General features: G+C 41.4%; 1 protein-coding gene across 1 annotated transcript in view; it reads left to right on the forward strand.

The window, feature by feature from the left end:
- npy2rl (neuropeptide Y receptor Y2, like) overlaps positions 1 to 2,049 on the forward strand; it is a 34,145-nt gene extending 32,096 nt beyond the window's left edge. The window contains 3 exon segments of the mRNA XM_054601220.1: positions 130 to 283; positions 1,455 to 1,904; positions 1,906 to 2,049. Of these exon segments, the coding sequence (XP_054457195.1) occupies positions 130 to 283; positions 1,455 to 1,904; positions 1,906 to 2,049 (748 nt within the window).
- The last annotated feature ends 20,317 nt before the right edge of the window (positions 2,050 to 22,366 follow it).

The raw sequence follows: 22,366 nt of genomic DNA on the forward strand, positions 1-22,366 counted from the left end.
CACACACACACACACACACACACACACACACACACACACACACACACACACACACACACACACACACACACACACACACGTGTTCCCTCTTTCATTATTGATCCAAACAGCCGTCCGCTCATGTTTCAGGTGCATCGTGTACCACCTGGAGACCCGGATGCGTAAGGACGTGTGTTTCGGGGTGATCGCGTTGACCTGGGTTCTGAGCGCCGTGCTCGCCAGCCCGCTGGCCATCTTCAGAGAGTACGGCTCCTTCACACTGGAGCCTGGGAACACCATACAGGTACACACACACACACACACACACACACACACACACACACACACACACACACACACACACACACACACACACACACACACACACTCCGTCTCTTTGATCTCTACCTCTCCATCTCTTTCATCTCCCGTCTCCCTCCCTCACCCCCTCCCCTTCTTTTCTCCTCACGCTTTGAACTTGAATTTTAACTACGTGGTCACATTTTCCTGATTTTGTAGCACATTTCACTCCAAATCCATTCATGCCCTCCGTGAACACGTTGCAATAGTTTTTTTATATTTGGTGTTTAAAAATACATCTTTTCGTACCTGGAGTCCAGAAAGTAGTGACGGGTTTGGAGCCCATTGGCTCCTCTTCATCTGTACTTGATGAAGAACCAACCTGGGCTCCAAACTTGACCAGTAAAGACATTGTAATCTATATAAAATGTACTCACAAAAATCTAATCTAAAGTATGAATTTAACAGAATAAACCTTTTTATTAAGTGTGTAAAAACACATCTTTTCCTCCTTAATCTGCATCTGATGAAGAACAGTTCTGGGCTTCAAACTTTACCGCCAAAAACTTTTAAATCGATAAAAACTATACTCCAACCAATCTAATCTAAATTACAACTGAATAAACAGTTTTATCAGGGTGTAAAAGTAAATCTTTTCTGTCCTGGAGTCCAGAAAGTTGTGCAACGTTTGGAGCCCATTGGCTTTTCATCAGGTACAGATGAAGAAGAGCCTGATGAAGAACCAACCATGGCTCCAACTTTACCAGTAAAGACATTGTAATCCATCTAAACTATACTCGAACCAATCTAATCTAAAGTAGAAGCTAAACTGAATAAACTCTTATATTCAGGGTCTGAAAACACATCTTTTCTGTCCTGGAGTCCAGAAAGTTTGGAGCCCATTGGTTCTTCATCTTTACCTGATGAAGTCCGACCTGGTTACCAGACTTTACAACTAAAGACTTTTAAATCTATATAAACTATACTCTTAACTAAATAAACTGTTATATTTTGGGTTTTCTGTCCTGGAGTCCAGAAAGTTGTAAGAGTACAACGTTTGGTTGGTTCTTCACCATTTTCAGCTCCAAACCTTACTGCTCAACAAGTTAAATCTCCATAAACTCTCCTCAAACTAAAGCAGTAACTGATCTGATTATCTCTCTGTGGTGTCTCAGGTGTGCACGGAGAAGTGGCCCGGTAAAAACACGGACGGCACCGTCTACAGCATCTCCATGCTGATCCTGCAGTACTTCCTGCCGCTGTCCATCATCTCCTTCGCCTACGCCCGCATCTGGTCCAAACTGCGCGCCCACGTCAGCCCGGCGGAGAGCGGCGCCGCCGGCGTCAGCAGCAGCGCCAGCTCCGAGCGCCACCGCCGCCGCCGCAAGACCACCAAGATGCTGGTGACCATGGTGGTGGTGTTCGCCGTCAGCTGGCTGCCCTTCCACGCCTTCCAGCTGGCCACCGACATCGACAGCACGGTGCTGGACATGCGCGACTTCCGCCTGCTCTACACCGTCTTCCACGTGGTCGCCATGTGCTCCACCTTCGCCAACCCGCTGCTGTACGGCTGGATGAACCGCAACTACCGCGCCGCCTTCCTCGCCGTCTTCAAGTGTCGCAGGGGGAGGGGAGAGGGGGAGGGGCGGCCGGCTGGACAGCATTCACCCCGTGGGAGGAGGTGGGGGAGGAGGAGCTGGGAGGGCCAAGAAGATCGTGCTCGAAACCCAGGACGTGGTGTCCACCCACCTGAACGCCACCGACGTGTGAGACACCTGAGGGGAGAGGGGGAGACGGGGGAGACGGAGGGGAGGAACAAAGACAAACCTTTTGTTCCCTGGAAGACAATAGAAGATAACGCGATTCCAAAAACGGAGAGGGAGATAAGGATGTGAGAGGACGGCCTCGGGGGATTAAAGGAGGTTTTTGGAGGCCAGAAATAGAAAAGGAGGAGCAGACGAGAGGGGATTAGAGGACTGACACCAGACGGAGCGGCGTGAACAAGGACCTTTATTTTGGCGGGGGGTTGTTGAAGTGGAACTTTGCATGAAGGATTTGTGACAAAAGTGTGAGTTTGTTCTGGAAGGAGATCAGGAGTTGGTCTGAATAGAAAGATGATTTCTCGGTGGAGAGAACGTCCTCGACACGCCCCCCCCCCAAACATCTGTCATAACGCCGTACGTTAACGCAAATCAAAACAGGGCTTTACTCCGTCTTCATTCCACGTGTGAAATGGTCCATTTAACCCAGAGTGGCTTACAGAGGGACGTGGGCGGATCGGCCACACGCCTTCTCAAAAAAGAAAAAGCGTAGGACATTTGAAGGGCGGTGCAAAAAAAAAGATCATTTGTCTGGTGAAAGAAAAAGCCCCCCCCAAAAAAAGAAGTGATTTTGGTAGTTGTGAGGAGGACGAGGATGCATGATGCAAGCTTTGTGAAATGTCAGCAGTGTTCTTTTGTAATGAAAATGTGTGTTTTAATGTGGCACAAAACAGAAGAGACGTTAGGACGGAGAGAGGAGGAGGAGCAGGATTAAAGGTTGTTTCTTCTCTCAGTAGATGAGAGGATCAGTGGGAGGAGGACAGAGACATGTGGGATAATGAGGAGAAGAAGAAGAGAGAGACTTCAAACGGTTCAGTGTGAAACAGCAGAACCGAGGTTCCGTGAACGAGTGGACCGTGAATGTTTGAGAACACATTTATACTTTCTTTAGGGGGGCAGGTTGGACTCGCGTCAGTCACCTGTCATCAGCACAACATAAAAGGAGATCATTAAAATATGGTTCTCTTCTTTTAAATTCTTTTAATGGTATTTTTCTGACAGAAAAGCAACCTTTGATTTATCGGTTGTGTTTGAAATCACATACTTACAGACTATCAGCACTAAGTATGACGTACAGTCCAGTAAAGTGCGTTCACGCCGGATTTAAAGCACATTATCTAGAGTTTTCCCCACAATGCATTGCGTCCAGGTGCCTTGAGAGCCCGTCAGCCATGTGAGGTTGTTAATCCGTCACTTTATTATGTTTTATTATGTTTTCATGTGAGAAAGTGGCCGTTTAGATTCTCAGTATGAGGACAGTTTATCCAAAATGTTACTACCATGGTTTTCTAGGATGTGAGAGCAGCTGGAGGGGTCGTAAAATCAAACTAAAATCTCAATCATATGGTTCATATTTCAGGCAGTATGAAGAACAAATACTAATTGAGTATGTAGTATGCAGTGTGTTAGTATGCAATTTCGAACAATTTATTAAAAAATATGAGCAAAACTTACAATAGGACTCAGAATTTAGCTTTACACTCGATGTAAATGAGATAAAGAGAGATATCCTCTCCTTCTCTCGTGTTCAAACCAAAGCCTACATTACCCACAATGCAGTTCAGTCACAGGTGTGTTATGCTAGCATGCTTCTTTGATTTTTCTGCCAACGCTGACTCATGTGACATCACTTGAGGACATTTATCAGACTCCACACTTAAGGCACACTGATGTGTAAGTCTATATAAAAATACAAACACTAACGGCCAATCAGAGGGGTGGAAAAACTCCGCCAACACGCCGACGCCTCCCACAGATCCATGTAGCTACACACATAGTCGTTCTCATTAACGCATTAGTACATTTCACCATTCATAAAGCTCTTTATATACGGTGCCTTACAGAGACAAAGATCAAACCAACAACTCGGATCCCAATGTGAGCAAGATCCAAAACCTCAGCTCGTACAGACCTGACAGTCAGACCACGTTGATGAACTTGGTTCATGTAGACGTCACTTTCTGTGTGGATGTTCTGAATTATGTCTAAATCCAAACGGAGTATTTTCCAGATTTACACGTTTGTGATAAATTGATATTCTTCAGGTTTTAGGGTCAGTCTTTGGACATGAATACAGATCGTTAAATGAAAGATGGAGGCTGAGTTCACACCGCTGGAACACTTTGGTAAAAAACATATTTTGGCACAAGAAGCTCCTGATGTTTTTTCATATTGTGACGGCGTCGACAAGGGATTAACTGGTGATGAGGATGAGGTCATGAGGTCATTTAACGTTAGTCTGAATATGAACGTCTGCATGAAAACTGGAATATTCATTTCCGTTAGCCATGTAAACAGTTTATAGGCAATCTTTTCTTTTTTTCAGAATAATGGGCAAAAAAACGTCATATTTGCTGCAAAGAAAGCAAAGGTTCCTAAAGTTTTCCTCTTGTGAAGTTCCTGTCGTGGAAAAAAAGCCATTTTTAGAACCTGTTCCCCCAAAAATAACTCTTATTCACAGTTCTGTGCTCCATCTAGCCGCATCGACCTCCACCTCCTCTGCCAATCTCTCGCCTCCAGCTTTCCCATCATGCTCCAGTGCAGGTGCCGCCTCACAGAGCTGAACTCATTAACCGTGTCGGTGGCGATGTCGGCGGTCAGGAGACGGTCTCTAACCCCCGGAGCCATGTTCCCACCGTTTACCCAGGACAACTCTCCTCTTACATCACCCGGTTTTCACCCACGTGCAGATTAAATTCATAATAGTAGAGGTCTTTACATTATGTGTTGAACTCTGATGACCTTGTTGTAATGCCGACAGCAGCTGTTGTGCCATACTGTTAGATAAATAGATAAACGGGAATTGGCAGATAATCTTTAGACTCACAAAGAATCCCACAATCCCTCTGTTCCCTCTCACTGAACCTCACCAGATGTTTACCTCCACCAGGGTTCCAGCTCCTCATCTGTCTCTTTGAATGCATGACTCAAACATCTGGACATGGTGTCTTCTTTAAAGAACCAACAGAAGACAGACAGGAGAAATGTCCATTTTAATTTCTAGATAAATGTTATGCGCCTCAAACATCAATATTTTCCAAACAAATGACTCAGAATGAGTTTCATAATAAACCATAATGTGCTTTAGATTAAAAACAGCGTTAAACTTTAATTGGAAGCTGGTTCACAAAGACAGTTTGATGTCATCTGGTTTACTCTGTATCCCACAATGCAGTGCGTGGACGCGCAGTCGTTCACTGTAGTCAAAAAAAGTGTTAGACTTGAGTTATTTTTGGGGTTCTGAACGTAAAAGTCCCATCTGTTGGAGTCATGTGTTGACATGAAACTGCTGGTTTGGGAAAATATGTCAACGGTAAAAGTTTGTGGACACAAAAACTGAAGTAAAGAAGAAGAACTACAACTCCCAAGGTGCAATTTTGGTCGTACATGTAAATAAGTTATTGTAATAATTCCAATTCCCTTAAAGTTAAGTTTTCTAACTGTTCGTGTCCACTGAGACGTTTTTGGACATGAAGGGTTGGATGCTAAATGGGCGTTCCACCAGGCACCTGATTGGACGAAAGCTTTCTCCTTATTGGCTGTCTGCTTCCGACAGTCAAACCATCCAACATGGCGACTCATTTCTAAACTTTTTTTTCACTTAAAGTACGAAAATAGTTCAACGAAATGTGTCTCTGAAATCTCTTTGAGGCGAGAAGCCATATAGCTGCTGAATCTGTCTTTACTTTTTCTTTGACAACGCTTAGTTTAAAAGTTTATCGGGAGTTTCCAGACGCCCTGATTTGCATAAAGTAGCCAAACACTTTATGCAAATGAGGAATCTACAACGTGACGGTGTGCAACATGTCCTCGTACAAAAAAAAGTTAATACTCTTTTTTTTTTTTTATTTTTTTTTTTTAATGCGTTTTCCAAAAACACGTGTCAATTTCAGCTCGTCACATGCATACAGTCTTTTCAAAATAAACTTCCGTCTTCACAGGAAACAACTTAATTAAGTTAAGGACTAGTTAATGAAATACTTAGTTAAGTCTAGAAAAAAGATCATGAAATACTTAGTTAGGTTGAGGAAAAGATCGTCATTTGGGTTTTTGTGACCTTTACACTTCCTGGTTCATGATTACGTCGATAACATTGATTTCTTGGGAAAATGACGCATCCTGCGGACATGTTTGTTGTCCAAATGCACCTTGGGAGACGTAGTTAACTTCTTCCTTTTGTGTTTATGTTCCCAGGCTGTTTAAATCAAAGAACTAGATATTTCTAAAGCAGTCGTTAGTTAATTGTGCAACAAGAAAGCAACAGGAAATGATTCCCATCCAATCAGAGAACCTCACACTTTTCAGCTTAAGAGGACTGATCCGACATTTATCTCCTCCCTGAAAACGTTCTGACCCGGTTTGTTCTGACGGAGGAACACGTGTGCTGCTTGACTTTTATCAAACATGAATGTAAACTGCTCTGTAACATGGCTGTTCTGTCGTTTATTGTATCCTTCTGTGTAAATCTGGACCGTGTGGAAGACTGTAACCAAGCACAGAGTGTCCAACAACAGATGTACTGTTCTTCAAGCACAAACACGCCTCCCCGCTCTTTATTCACAGTGTGTGTGTGTGTGTGTGAGAGGTTATACAATTATTAATATAAGTTACTAGAAAATCATTTAACGAGCTGAACTTCTTCTAGATGTCGAAGCTGATCAGAGAAAAGTTTGCGTTTTCTTTTAAAATGTAGGATTTTTCCAAAAAGGTACAATTTGTATTCCAAATAAAAATGTAAAAAATATGAAAATAGTTGTGTCACCACCAACATTTAAAACACTGAATCATCTGCAAACTAGATATTGAAATATTTTAAAGCAATAACTGACATAAAACAGTGGCAAAAGAATCCCTGAATATTGAATGTTCAGAAGTTATTAAAGGTTTGCATTAAATCAACAAACATGTTAAATGATGGTCCGCTGAAAAACACAAAATATAAATTGTGTGTGTGCTGTATTATACAGTGTGTGTGTGTGTGTGTGTGTGTGTGTGTGTGTGTGTGTGTGTGTGTGTGTGTGTGTGTGTGTGTGTGTGTGTGTGTGTGTGAGGGTTTCAGGGTTCATTTGCATGGTAGCTCTTTTTTTTTCCTTTCCAAATCTAATTAGTTTATCCCCAACGGATCCAAATTAGCTGTAAGTGAGAGAGTGCAGGTTTCCACGGCAACCGGAGCTCAGAGAACTTCTCCGTCCTGACAGACAGAAAGCTCCACTTCAGTTCTCTATTCAAACCAGAAGGAAACTACAATGTTTTTTAATGTTTTCGACCTTTATATTTTCATTTGTTAATCATCTCAAATGCAGAACAACCACCCTGTTTATGGTTTTAAAGATTCAGGTGTTGCTTTGAAATGTAAACAAACGTGTTTGTAATGGAACATACAGTTAATTTGTCTAAAGATCATATTAGAAAGTTACATTTGTTCACCAATCTCTTCAAAATGCATCAGAAAAACAGCAGGAGGCTAATTAGTCCAGTAGTTGTCATCATGAATTTAAAGGTTGTTAACCTCTTTTGTTGGTTGCCTAACAACAATAACTAAAATGAAGCCGTAAACAGTCTTATCAGGCCCTCGCTGTGCTGTGTGAGGATAAAGCCATGGAGCTGTCCGTGGTGCTGAAGTATCAGTAGTAGTAGTATTATTCTGCCATCATATACAATACAATACAGTATATATATATATCTCATTTAACTCCCATGTCAGCTGTTGGAGGGTCACAGCTGTGTCAGGGGCTTCATGTCATAATGATCCACGTCTTTATTGAACCGTCACGTTCATAATTTAAATGTCACTTCTGTGAATATTGAACACGCTGCGTCCCGTCTGGCAGCACCAGGTGTTTTCAGGAATAATCACCGTTAGTGTTCCTCACTGTGCAGCAATTATACGGAATATAAAAAAGCCCAGAGTTTCTAAACGTAGAGAGGTGATCTGATGTTGTTATTCACTCGAGGACCTTTAATTTCAGCTACAAAGCTGTGATCAACATAATCGTATCAACAATCAGCTCCTGGTATTACAGTCAAGGATCTCTTTTATGTTATTAAGAATATTCAGGGAATAAAGTACGGAAGTTCAGAGATAAATTGAATCAGTTTAATATCAATAAAGCAAAATACACAACAAAAGAAGCACCGGATGAATTTCTGAAATTGGTACTGGCCTGAAAAACCCATTATGAACCTGGCTCTACTCCAAACTGTTATTAGAAAACCTAAACGGGACATTGACTTTGCTCATTTCCAAATAGATATTTGCAATTAATATGAAATTGTTTATTTTTAGGCTGAAAAAAACGCCTTCAAAGAGGTAATTTTACACAAATGGCTCACAGAACAAGTCCATTTAAAAACTTTAATATGATGTTTAATTTTAATTCCACTTGAACAAAACGGTGATACCGGGACAATAAAACATAGAATTTCGATTCATTCCCACAAGTAGAGAAAAAATCAACAGAATGTTACTTACACAGCATCTAAATACAATCTGCTAACATTAGCTACCATAAGCTAATATAAGAGGTTTTTTTTCAATTTTTAAGAGATTTGTTTTTTCTTCTACGAAAAGTGACATAGTCTAAATGTAAAGTATATTTTATTTTGATAGGGAACAGTAGAGAGGCAACAGGAAATGAGGGGAAAGAGAAGACGCATGACGAACAACAAAGATCCCTTTGCAATATAAAAAGTAGTAGAGTTGGTTTCTAAAATCTGCTGGAAAAAACAGAAAAAAAAATGTCAGGAGGTGAATGTTGTCACTCCTGGACTTCCCTACACTTGTTGGTAATTAATTGACATTCGTGGAAAAATAAATGAGCAACAAATTTGCCCGTTCAGCAGGTTGCCCTCCTGATTGTGCAAAATCTGTGCCGAACACGTCGAGTTTAAACGATCACATTGAGATGCTTAGAGGTCGTTATGGAGCTAAATGAAGAGTTCAGCCGTCACGCCCGCAGATTTCTGATGAAGTAGATTAATCTGTTACAACAGGATGAACAATTCTACTGAGTCGACTCATCCATCACTTTAATAAAGAGCAGCCGTGGTGACACATTCATGACGCCAGTGGGAAAAAGCTCAAACACACACTGCGTGACTCATCTCCCCAAAAAATGCATCCTCACCCACCAGACTCCGACTGACATCCACAACAAACCAGATCAAACCTAAATGTGTCCTCATACCAAGAGAGGAGCTCCAGACTGTGTGCATCATTAACCAATGCAGAGAAACAGGAAATGAGACCGACCGATCGATTCCTTCATGTCGGGGTCAAACGGTCTCTGAGCGCCTGGGGTGTTAATAAGGAAGGAGGGCGACCTTCAGGGAGAAACCAGAGAGATGGTAGTACGCTGAGCTGTGATTGGCTAACACTGAGGTTAAAGGAAGGTATTTAAACCCAAACACAGTATTTTCCTAAAACGGACTAACTGGTTTCACCAAAAAAAAAAAAAAAAAGTTTCATACGGGGATACATCGAAGTGTTAGACGTCTAGGTTGCAGGTGAATATTTAATTAATGGAACTAAAACAGTGGTTTTAGATTATGGCATCAAAAGTAAACCTGATGAAGGTCTACGTACCGAAACGTTGTGACTGAAATATACCGATAAGTGAAGAAGACAGTGCGGGAGTTTTTTTGTTCTATATTGTCTCCCTTAGATATTCTTCTACGCACCTGTCGTCCCACAGGTGTGCAAAAGTTTTGCTCTTTTTACATTATGGCATCAAAAATCAAATCTGCCGTTGAAACAGGAACTGAAAAAGCTCATAAATAGTAGCACTTTATGCAGGTAAACGAGTGAAACGTGGCACTAGAGGGGTTCTTGATGAGTTGGGAGAAAGATGGAGAAAGACGGAATGGAAGACGGAATCAAAGAAAGACCAACACAGCAGGGGAAGAGAAGAATAAGGACAAAGAGCGAGGTTTTGATGGAAAACCACAGAGAGTAAAGTGGAGGAGGGGGAGGGACAAGGAGAAGAGATTGAGAGGCACGGTGGGGGAGACAGAGAGTAATAGCTTATTTCACCACATCTGGTCCCAGTTGTCTTGGGTTGATGGGATAATGGTTGATATTACAGGACAGAGACGATGGCTTTGACCCTTAAAACCCAACAGGGGACTCCACTTTCACCGTGAGCCGTAATGACTCAAGCTGGGGGGCTGGATTGGTTGTGGTAGGACATATTAGGGTTTATATCATGATAATGTAGAAGGATTTCCCATGAGAAGGTCTTTAACTGGGTGAAGAAGAAGCAGAAGAGTCAGTTTGGATTGAGATAACTGGTTATTACGATGTATGTTAGAACAGAATCGTATCAATTCATTTATCTGTGCAACAACGAGCAAGTTTAATGGATTCAGACGGAGAGACGATGGCTGCCTGGAGGCCTACAAGCAAACACGGTGATCATCCAATCTGAGGAGGCCGAGAGAAATGAACAGCTGAAGAACAAACATCTGTATTTATGTTGAGTTTATTATCGTCAGAGGCTCAAATCTAAAAGGTTTTCATTGGAATAAATGTTGAGTCAGTGGAGGTAACCTGACGGTGATTGAACCTGTGGCCCGTGTCTTAAAGCTGCATTCTCTCTGCTGTCCACCAGGGGGCGACTCCTCTGGTTGTATAGAAGTCTATGAGAAAATGACTCTACTTCTCTCTTGATTTATTCCCTCAGTAAACATTGTAAACATGAGTTTATGGTCTCAATCTCTAGTTTCAAGTCTTCTTCAATACAGCATGATGTTCATTTAGTAAATGATGCTCCATTTAGAGTCAAACAGACCATAAAGCAGGGGATGCTTTAGGGCGGGGCTACACACTGATTGACAGGTCCACACCATGGTCTGGGAGTTGTCCGTGTTTTCGTCCTCTTAAACCCTATCCCTGTGTGTTTTAAATCCATGAAAATGAATTTTAACATGTCTTTTTCAGTGTTTGGTTTTACTTAGCTCCTCCCTCTGGTGTCACTTCTTGTTGCCAAAAACCAAGATGGCGACGGCTCAAATGTGGAACTCGAGGCTTCAAAATGTCAGTCCACAAACCAATGAGTCTATGTTAGATCCACTGCCACTTCCTGTCGAGGTGTTCTGGACCACAGACTGTTTGTAAGAAGAGGACATAGTCACTTAGACGTGACATTGGTTTGTGGGCCGTCGCTTTGAAGCCTTGACTTCTGGGTTTTGGTTGTCGCCATCTTGGTTTTTGCCACCGGAAGTGACACTTCAACAGGGTGGAGCTAAAAGGTGATGAATCAAGAGAGAAGTAGAGTCATTTTCTCATAGACTTCTAAACAAACCAGAGGAGTCGCCCCCTGGTGGACAGGAGAGAGAATGCAGCTTTAAGACACTGTTTGGCCATTTCAGACCCAGCTTGATTTAGTCTGTCACTGAAGAAGAAAACTACCTATGATCCATCTCTGTTCTCTTCTCACACCTCCATCTTCTTTTCATCAACTTCCTCCACCCTTACCTCATTGTCTGTTCCATCTCTTTCTCTCTACCTTCACTTTACATGTCCTCATCTTCCACCAACTATTCCTCCTTTTTTACCATCCAATTCTTCGTCCTTGCCAAATCCTCCCTTGTCACGACAAACATTTTACGGTCGAGCTGGAAGTATTGCACGCTGAAAGCATCATTTGTGCTTGAAAGCTTCCTTTTTATCCTCTTTTGCAAGTTCAATGCGAGTTCAAGCTTAAATCGATATAAGAAGAGTTTATTGAAGTGCCAGACTTAAAAACGAGAGGAAAGAGAAGTCAAGGTCTCAGAGACGTTGTGCTTTATCCTTAAAAGTGAACAGAAAAATGAAATCCAATGGGAGAATGTATAAATGTATCCTGGTTTGTTCCTTGAGTTGTTACAGACACAGTAATGATGTAGCCTTCAAAGAGCAGAAACCCATTTACATTCTTGCCCCCGGGTCTCTCAGGGGCGTGTTACTGTGTTGGCTCTTCTTAAAAGCTTTGTGCACTTGTGTTCATGTCACATCTGATTAAAAAGACCCTCAGATATAATAAAAGAGATGCTTTTTAAAGCGCCAGTGTGTTGCATGTAGGGGGATCTGTTGGCAGGAAATGGAATATTATTAAATGTATAATCACGTGAAAATAATATTGTATGTCTTTTTGTTTTCTTTAGAATGAGCCGTCTATATTCACATACGGAGTGGACGCCATGTTTCTACAGCTGCCCAGAATGGACAAACCAAACTCTGGCTCTAGAGAGGGACATTCGTGTGTATAGCAAACTGGAGAAGTTTCAGTTTGTTGCAATCTGCATCCTCACCACTAGATGGCGCCATATCCTGCACACGGCACCTTTAAGGTAAACGATCAATACCAGATATTCTCAGCTATACCGCGACCCTCTGGTGGGCTTCAGAGCACCGTCTATAAAGAGGACGTATTACGAAATGGTTAGAATAAATGTGTAAAAAAAACAATGACCAGATACGTTTGAATAAGATAAGATAAGATAAGATAAGATAAGATAAGATAAGATAAGATAAGATAGACTTTTTTGTCCTCAAAGGGTAAATTTGCACGGCTGCAATCCGCTTAACAAAAAACAGCCAACAGGCTTTACAGCTACACACCGAAGACGTGAACTACTAAAGCAAGGACAAACTTGTTTTCTTGTTGGATCCCGAAACGTCATCAGTTCGATACAAACGTGTTTTCACTGTTAGCTGGTTAACGCTCCGTCGGATGCAGCGACACAACGGATCCCTTTTTGAAATGTTGAGTGACGTTATAGACGACCTGCACAAGAAAGAGCTTCAAAGTGTGCGGTGAGGAAATGTGACCCAGAAAACATTAAATGTGGATTGATAATGGAGTCAGTGGTGGTGAGGGGAAGCAGAATATTTATTGTGTTCATTACAGCTGACAGAGGCGTAACACATATTAACAGCACAGGTTATCTTTTCTCCTCTTTTGTTACTCTTTCCTCATTTCATTTGGAAGGTGGTCCTCGGAGATGTTTAAAAACCAGCAATGTTACAAAGTTAGGAGGTGCCTTCTGTTGCAGAGCTCAGATAACCAATCTTTAAACATCAACAACATATTTATGTGTTTGAGAGGCATAAACACCATTGTTTTCCATTTAGTGAAGTGATTAGTTGATTCGTGCAGCCATAATACCAGGCTGCAGGTAAAAAGCTCTCATGAATCAGATAACTGAATGAAAACCGTCGACTGTCAGTCACGGCTTTCTTTCTTTCTTTGGAAACAGATAAATGTGACAGGCATTTGTTTCCTCGTTCAGCTCAGCTGTCAGCCGTCTCCGGGTCTCCTGCTGCTGCTTCCTCTCTTCTGACATTCAGATTTGCACATTTGAAAGGAGGCTTTAGTGTCGAGACGCTGTCGGGTCGGGTTCAGTGTCCCTGTAAGCCGCCGCCGTCTGTCTTCCAGAGAGTCTGCTGAGGACACGATGTGACTGCCCGTCTGGAATCGTTCTGCTGTGAGACACAAACACACACAGCGCTGCTGAAGATGTTAAAGTCCTGAACAAAAGAGTCTCTCAGTGTAAAAGCTGCTAGGTGCTTCTATCAAAACACATTGTTCACTTTGTTTATTGTTCCACGTCAGCTGTCAGTTGTTCTCACTTTCAAAAATGTCTTCCCTTTCCCAAAAGAGTCGACATTTTCAAAACCTTTCAGAAGATGCCATTCCTTTCAAAAATGTCTTAGTTTTCCAGAAAATGTCTTCACTCTAAAAAAAACGTTTTCACTTTCTAAAATGTCCCCAGTGTCCACAACTGTCCTCGATTTCCTAATTGTCCTCATGCTCCAAAATGTTTTCACATTTCAAAAACATGTCTTCAGATTCGCAAAATAGTCCTAATTTTCAAAACATTTCCAAAGATGGCCTTACTTTCCCAAAAATGTTTTCACTTTCAAAAATAACACCAATATCAACAAATGTTGTCTTTACCAAAATGTCTTCACTTTCCCAAAGCATGTCTTCAAATTCCCAAAATATTCCTAATCTACAAAACCTTTCCAAAGATTCCCTTTCTTTAAAAAATATCTTCGCTTTTAAAATGTCCCAACTATCCACAAGTGAACTCATTCTCCAAAATGTCTTCGCTTTCCAAATGTTTTCCCCTCTTCCAAATTGTCCTAATTTCAAAACCTTTCCAAATAAACTTTGCCTTTCAAAAAATGGCCTCACTTTCAACAGTTGTCCTCTCTCTCCAGGTCTCTAATTGGTCCCTCACAAAGATAGAAATATGCAAACACACAACAGTCGGCAACGCTCCGGCCGCGGCCCAAACAGACGTCTCTCATGATCATTCAACAGTAACAACAAACAACAACAACCTCGTCTGGCTCGCTGACCCACAGCCGAGTCCAAATCCTCACTCAGGCCCTGAAATAAATTGGACAAACACAGAACAAAACTGGCAAACAAAAGAGTCCAGGGAGCAAAACAAAGAGAGAAAAGGTGAAGTTCATATAATAATGAGACAGCTGGTTATGACGCTCGGCTTCCTGCCACAAACAGGAAACACGACACCGAGTCACTCAGTGAGGTAAAGCTCAACTAGTTTAGATTCATTTTGTGTTGTTTAGATGTTAATACGTTCATATATTTATGTGGTTAGATTGTACGGAGGATCAACTTTCCCCAAAGGACGCTCATACGAGGCCACAACATGTCCTGGATGGGAAGCATGTGAGTTTGCATTTCATAAATACGTCTTTTTAACAAACTGAAAATTATGTTTCAAACAAAATCATAATCCATATGTCAGGATTTGTGTTAGTCATTGTATTTATATTTTTAAGTGTTTCTGTGATGAGTTGGTGTTTGCTTTTTGGAGAGTGATGATGTCAGAGCCTGAATGTCAGATATCAACCTTCTAAACATTCAAACAGTAATCCTTCTTAAGAGACTTCAATGCTTCTAATCTTTAACGACCAGACAGTCTGAACCTCTCCTCACGTCTAAGACTGCATCAAGGTTGCAGAGACACTTCGGAGTTATTCAACAGATGATTTAACAATGATTCGACCACAAAGGGAGACACAGCAACTACAAAGAGACACATAGTAACCATGAAGAGACACAAAACAACTACAAGGTGACTTTTCTTGATTAATCGATTAGTTATTTGTTCTTTAAAATATTATGAAATGGTAAAAAAATCCTAGATAATCTCCTCAAATATCTTATTCTGGAGTACAGAAAACCAGGAAATATTCATGTTTTAGAAGCTGGAATCAAAGATTTTTTTGTTTTATTTCTTAAGAAATGTCGTATTAGTATTGCTCGATTATCAAAATAGTTCGACAACTAATCATCTCTGCTGTGATAGGACAAACCTGTTGCTCTGTTTCTGCTTGTAAAGACTTTATATAAACTTTATTCAACATTATCACAAAGGTTGTTCTGCTGCCCCCAAGTGGCCATAAAATCAATTAATGCAGCTCTAATAGTCTAAAACATGCAAAACCACCAATCATTTCAAAGCAACCCGCAAATCAACTGAGCAAACTGTCCTTTATATAAATGTGTGTTTATTTGAAATGATACTTTAGCAAAACAAAATATTTTATAGTGTTAAACAGCCGGCTGTTGTTTTTTTTCTTTACTGAGGTTTATTGACTGAACTGATGTTCTGATGCTGGAATGAGTTAGAAATCCAAACTGATCCATAACTGTTGCAGGAATATTGATTTTTTTAATGGTGCATGAGAATTTAGGTCACTCACTCCCTGGGTCCACGGCCACGTCTTCACTTCCGTAAAGAAATGTTTTCATTTAACAAATGTCCTTGATTTCAAAAATGTCCTTTTTCCCAAAAATGTCTTCACAAAAGTTTGCATAATCGACAAAACGTCCTCGCCTTCCAAAGTGATTTATTTTATGGTGCCATGGAATTGAGGTCACACAGCCCTCCGGCCACGGTCTCTATCTGCCACCACTGCTCATCTCTGTATAAAAAGAACAAATGGTTGGAACGTGAAATGAGTTTTCAGTGTTTCAAAGTGGAATAAATGGAGGACAGAAGCAGGACAGGTGACTTCTAGTTCCATCCATGATAAATGCATGATGGGAACCACACTAATAACCCTTCTACTGCAGCTGTGATCTGCAATCCATGACTTGGAGGAGAATCTTTAATGCATGATCCACACTGAACCTCCAGTGTTTCAAAGGGTTTAAGAATGACCCTTCACTAAGGCCCGCCCCTCGGCGGGTTTAATGGCTTTGGAGCTCGTCGTGGTTAAACGTTGTGTAACGGTGAAACTCGTTCCCCGGAGAGGTCGGAAGGAGAAACATGTTTCTAAATACGTTAGTGGAGCTAGCTACATTAGCAGAGTACGTTAGCACAGCATTAACAAGCGTTAGCACGTGTATGCTATGCTAGCTACTGAAGGTTTTACTGAATGTGTTTTAATGATTATAACAGGTGTGTTTATTCATTTCAGTGTCTTAATAGTGCATTTTTATTTTTATTTGCGTCACAAAGAATGTAAACAGAAGCAACAAAACAATTCTCTGAGCAGAAAACATGGCCGACATCTTCACATTCAAAGCTCAACATTTGATTATGTTTGAGCACCAAGCATCATGATGTAAACACCTCCTCTTGATGCACCTTGATCCTGGACCACTATGGATCCAGGTCTCTGTGAGGATGTGGACTCAACGGTTAACGACCTCCCGCTGCTTTCATCTTGTTTTTCTGCGACAGAAACACAAGAAACAAACAATCTCCACGGTTAACGGCATTGTTTCATTGGACCCGGTCCTACTCGCCATGTTTAGGTTTTCTTAACGTCCTGGTTTATGATCACATGGCTTACATCGTTGGATATATCTATGACTCACAGTGCTTCATTAGCTCGGAACACTGTGTGAGAAACAGAGTCAGACTGGAGACCAAACGACTGTCCCCTCCGGCTCAGCTCAGTGTGGAGCGCTGTCAGTCAGTCGCACGCTGGGACAGCCGAGATAACATCCATAATATGCCACCGCACACACACACACACACACACACACACACACACACACACACACACACACACACACACACACACACACACACACACACTCTAAACTGCATCCAAATGATTTTAACACACTCCCTGCTCTCTGCAAACACCAATCAATACACACTGAACCCTGTCCTTGATCAGTTAAGCACTCGACCTACTGGTGTGAATGTGTGTGTGTGTGTGTGTGTGTGTGTGTGTGTGTGTGTGTGTGTGTGTGTGTGTGTGTGTGTGTGTGTGTGTGTGTCAACCTTTGTAATTGGCAGCCATGTTTTTTTCAGACTTTTGTCGTTGGTTATGGATCGTTCTCGCCGCTGCTTGTATTGAGTTTCCTGTTGAGGTGTCAGAATCACCAGATCTCATGCAGATCCGTCCGTTAACTCTCTTCTTCCTGCTGACTGATGGAGAAGCGCAGAGAGCTTCGTGTTCGACCAACGCTTTGATGAGAAAACTCTCGTCAGTTAGAGCTCAACATGAGTCCTTTATGGAGAGAAATACACCAGTGTCATCGACGAAAAGGAGATGAAATAGAAAGCTTTTAGAATATGTAGTTAAATCTAGAAACTTATAATATATCATTAAAAAACAACTAATGACATGTTTGAATAGAAATACAATCATTTATTTCCTAAACATTTTGAATTTGTGTTTAATGCAATATCTATATGGAGGGGATTTTTTTGTTTTTAATGCATCATTATTGGATCGGTTCAGGTTTCGAAATCAATATCAGGAAGGAAAAAATGGTGTTGGAACATCAAATGAATGTTCAGAAGTTGGTTTGGGGAGAAAACCACACTCTCTGGCGAAAAGTAGGGACTAATATGTAACAGAGATAAGAGTTTTTATTGCTGCAACTTTGGAATAATTACTATTACAATGCAATTTATTTTACACTGTAGTGGAACAGTAATCAGAATCAGAAGCATGTTTGCACGTACAAGGAATTTAATTTGTGCGTGATAATTAACACAGTGCAATTATATAAAAACATAATTTAAAATGAAAAATATGAAATTACACTATAGAATATGATAAAAAAAGAAACAATATAAAAGAATGTTTATGTAAAGTTTCTATTTAAAGCGAAGATTTGTGCAGAGATGTGTAAATGGATGTAAGACACAAAATACAGTGAAACAACATACAAATACAAGATATCTGATCAAATTGAAGAATTAAAGAAAATAATCACTTTATTCTAAATAAAAACGTGGGACAAGAAGACATTTGGGGGACTCAAAAATGTTCACGAAAAAAAGAGATCCTCATGTATTCATTTTGACTTGTTTCACTGATTATGATTTCTTATCTGCAAGTAATTAGTGCTCACAAATTGCTTTTGTGTAGCCCCCCCCCCCCTGCCCAATTTCTCCAGGCTTGTCTTTTTAATCCATAAATTCAGCCTTTTCCAGCTGGTCAAGGACATTCTCCATCCATAAATCTCTTTTTTATAGATATAATTGCCTGTTTCGGGTTCATATGCCACATTTCTTGTTTTTATTTCTTCCGTGTGTCCCCCGGGGAATAAACAAAAAGAAGTCCTGACATTGAAGAGGTGTTTTCTTACAGCTACACCTTACATTTAAATGAAAAGTCCTTTAAGAGCCACGTACACACGCTGTTTATGATTATTATTATTATTCATGAGGAGTTCTTTTGAAGGGCGGACGTCTCCCTGCTGGGTTGCTTCGTTAACATGTATTAATAACCGTGGGCTGCTCCGCTGCTCCGCTTCTTCTCTGATTGTTTTTCATCAATGTGAATTTCCCCTCGGTGATACGGCAGCCATGCTCGCCTCTGAATGGCTGGAAAATGAGCGTGTTATACATGTGTGTTCTGCTGAGTGATTCAGAAACAGCGACAGAGACACTGGAGGTATTTGATCCCTGGGGGGGCAAACTGAAGTGCTCGGGTTGTTGTGCAGCCTCTGCTCGGCTTCATGCATACGTGATTCTGAAATGCAAATAAATTCTACAAGCATGAAATGTGTTTCTCCGACATGAAGGTGGAGGACAGACAGGAGTTTGACACCGGAGCTGTGTGAGGTGGTGAGAAGGTTAGAAGAGAGAGAGAGGATTTTTATTCTCTGTGAGTTTCATCAGTTTTTTTTTTTCCTCCTCGACTTTGATGAGAAACGTTTGCTGTGCGGGGAAAAGTTAGAGGAACTCCTGTCATTGTTTGATACGTCTGTTATATACGCTGTTTTGTTCTATCATCATTAGATTCAATTCCTCTTTAATAAAAGCCTCCATGCTCAGAAAGCTGCACATGGATCAGTGCACCTCTGCTGATTCTGATTCTGATTCTCGGGACTCCAGCAGAACAATCAACGGCTCAAAGAGAAAAGACAGAGGAGCGAGAAAGAGAGACAGTAATCTGTGGGTGCTTTCTGACTCCCTCTGATCTAGACTGATGATATCTATACACTTCTTTATCCAGAAGTGTCTGTGTGCATGTGTGTGTGTGGCAGTGGGAATTGGAGACGACTGATTGCAGCTGTCAACATTTTTAAACCAATTCAGCAAAGTGCAGAAATTAGAGAAATTAGACGGGAAATGATCACACTGATCGGTGAAATTACCGGTTACTGCCTGTAATCACTCTCAATCTTTTCCCAAGAGGGAAACCAATCAAATGCAAACCTTCTTTCCGTGAAACAGTCATCACATCTCACTTCTCCCTACCTAGACATGTTGCCGAGGAGGTTCTTCTCTACAGTCAGTGTATTGCTACAGTAGATGGAGTTTGAGACATATTCTAGACACCTAAAAGAATCAATATCAAATGCTATATTTACAATATTTTCACCTCATTACCTTTCTGTTCTGACGGGGAACCGGAGCTGTTATCTATGATCTCTTAAAAGCCACCGGACTCCATTGACAAAACAGTCGCTGCTTAGATCGGTTAGTTTGTTTGTGTTATTTTGTGACTTTTGGTGTTTTAAAGGTTTAGTTCAGATTCACAAAAGTCACACAATAACACAGAAACAAAATGATTGATGATTGTTGATGATATTGTCTCGCATTCAGATTAAAGACGCCCTCATCTGATTTTATGGAATCAGATTACAGTTCAGAGAGTATTGAATCACATCGAGTCTCTTGAAATTGCTTTTTTCCTCAGCAGCATTTCAAACTTCTGTAGTTAGAAAAAAAACTAAACACATTCAGTTTTGTTGCAGTCATTGAAAGAACAGAGCAGGTTTCATGTGTGGTCTTTGGAGCCCTGCATGAAGAGCTTTATGTATCTGTCCTCGGCAGCTCCTGGAAACATGAACATTACGGTGAGTCAGAGTCGTAATCTGAGGTTTATTATGGTTTGAAGCGCAGAGAGGGAACATTTGTCAAAGCAGGAAAAAAAGCCCGTCATCCTCACTTAAAGGGACTGGAGCTGGAGGTGTTTGGTGTCTCGCTCTAACACGAGGAGACACCGTCCCACTGTTTGTGTCTGAGCTCTGCCCAGTCCGTCTCCGTCCAGAGCCTCGCCTCCTGCTGCTCGGCTGATTGCTTAACGAGAGCAGTTTGTTGGCCGTCGCTCCGTTTCTGAACTCGTCCTCTCTGCAGCTCTCAGATGCACATTCAGACTTCACCTCCACTCCGGCACAGTTTGCTCCCTTCAACCTCTTCATCACGCTTGAGAATAAAATGCTTGAGGAAATCACTTTCTACGAATCGTATCTGACCTGAAGAACATGCTGCTGCTAATTTAAGTCAATTTCTTTGTTCTTGACCCTTTCTCAAAAGAGGTTCTTGTATTTAGAAGCCCCTAAAAATAGACAGAGAAACTGACTAAAACATTACCACAGTATCATGGAAGGTTGTGAGGTAGTCATGGAATGTGATCTAATCACTTTATGTACGGGAACCAATGTTTTTTTGCCGCACAGGACAAAAACAATGCCAACAGACAGTCAATTAGGATCCTTTTTCGCGGTGGGACACACAAATGAAACGAATCCAAGTGATTCTTCAACCACCAGAGATAGTGATGTAGTATTAAATATTGACCTTCAATGGATGGGTCCAACAAACAATGGACTTTAAACCTTAAGACCAAGGTTTGACACCATGTTATGGTTTTATTTTCCCTAAACCTAACTGTATGTACCAGCCATGATGGTTTTCAAACTAACGTTTATTTTGTAACGTACTGTCCAAAAAATGACGTTATGATGGTCACAAAAAGGACAATGTACACTAAACCAATAGATTGCTTTTTATGACTATTTCACAAACTGCCTTGAGACTGTGTTGGACATGCGGAACAACCAAGAAACGAGTATTTCCACTCCGTTCTACTTCCACGAGTGTCAAATACCGGTGCTTTGTCACAGCCTTGTCTGATACCAAATTTCTAACTACAAGGTAAACCCATCTACGTCATAATAAGACACTCAGAGAAAAAACTGTGGGAAAGTCATGATGATGTATCATGACCAAGAAAGTTGGCAAACACAGGACTTTCACCCAGGAGGCCGGTGTTTGTGTCCCAAAATGAGTGATGTTTTTGACGTGTTTTCTGTTCTTGTATTACCTTTTTTACGCAGTTATTTGAAGCCAAACCCTGATTTTTTCTTAAACCTAGCTGAAGTGGTTTTGTAGCCTAAACAAAAGCGTGTATTTGTTTGAATTCCCAACATTAACCACGTGCTGCTCTGTGCCGCTCTGTGCTTAAAAAAGAATCGCCGTGGGGTCTGACCAGTTGCGGTGTGTGACGGCATTGTGATGGACACGTGTCGGCGTGTCCATGGCGTTCTGGACGGATTACACAGAGCAGGATGTTGGCACAGGACGCGGAGCGACCGTCTAGGAGTGGGTGTTTTGGATTAGAGGGGAAACATATAAAAATGCTCAGTGTTCATTGTGAAGCAAAAACCACTGCGAAGGCTTTGTTCATCGGCTTCTGGCTGCCAAGAACCGGGGTTAGAAAATCAACTGCAGGCACGGGGATGTAAACTCTCCGGAATGTCATTTGGACGTCGTTAAATGTTTTACATGAAAGTGTGTTCGTGCAGGAACGGGGAGAGGGAAGAATAATCTGTGGTGGCAACTAACTCTGATATAAAACCATCACTGAGGCTTCAGTGGACGGCTAGAGCATGTGACGTAGTATGAGGTCTGGTGTTTTAACGTCGTGGTGGACGGGTCAAACAATGACTTCACCAGTCGCTCGTCACAAGAGTCAAGTTCACACTAAACACGCTCTTTTTCTGAACCTCTCCAGGTGTTTTTGTGATGCCTAAGCTGGAATT

This window comes from Anoplopoma fimbria, chromosome 7 (genome assembly GCF_027596085.1).
Source record: "Anoplopoma fimbria isolate UVic2021 breed Golden Eagle Sablefish chromosome 7, Afim_UVic_2022, whole genome shotgun sequence".
In the NCBI taxonomy this organism is placed as follows: Eukaryota; Metazoa; Chordata; class Actinopteri; order Perciformes; family Anoplopomatidae; genus Anoplopoma; species Anoplopoma fimbria.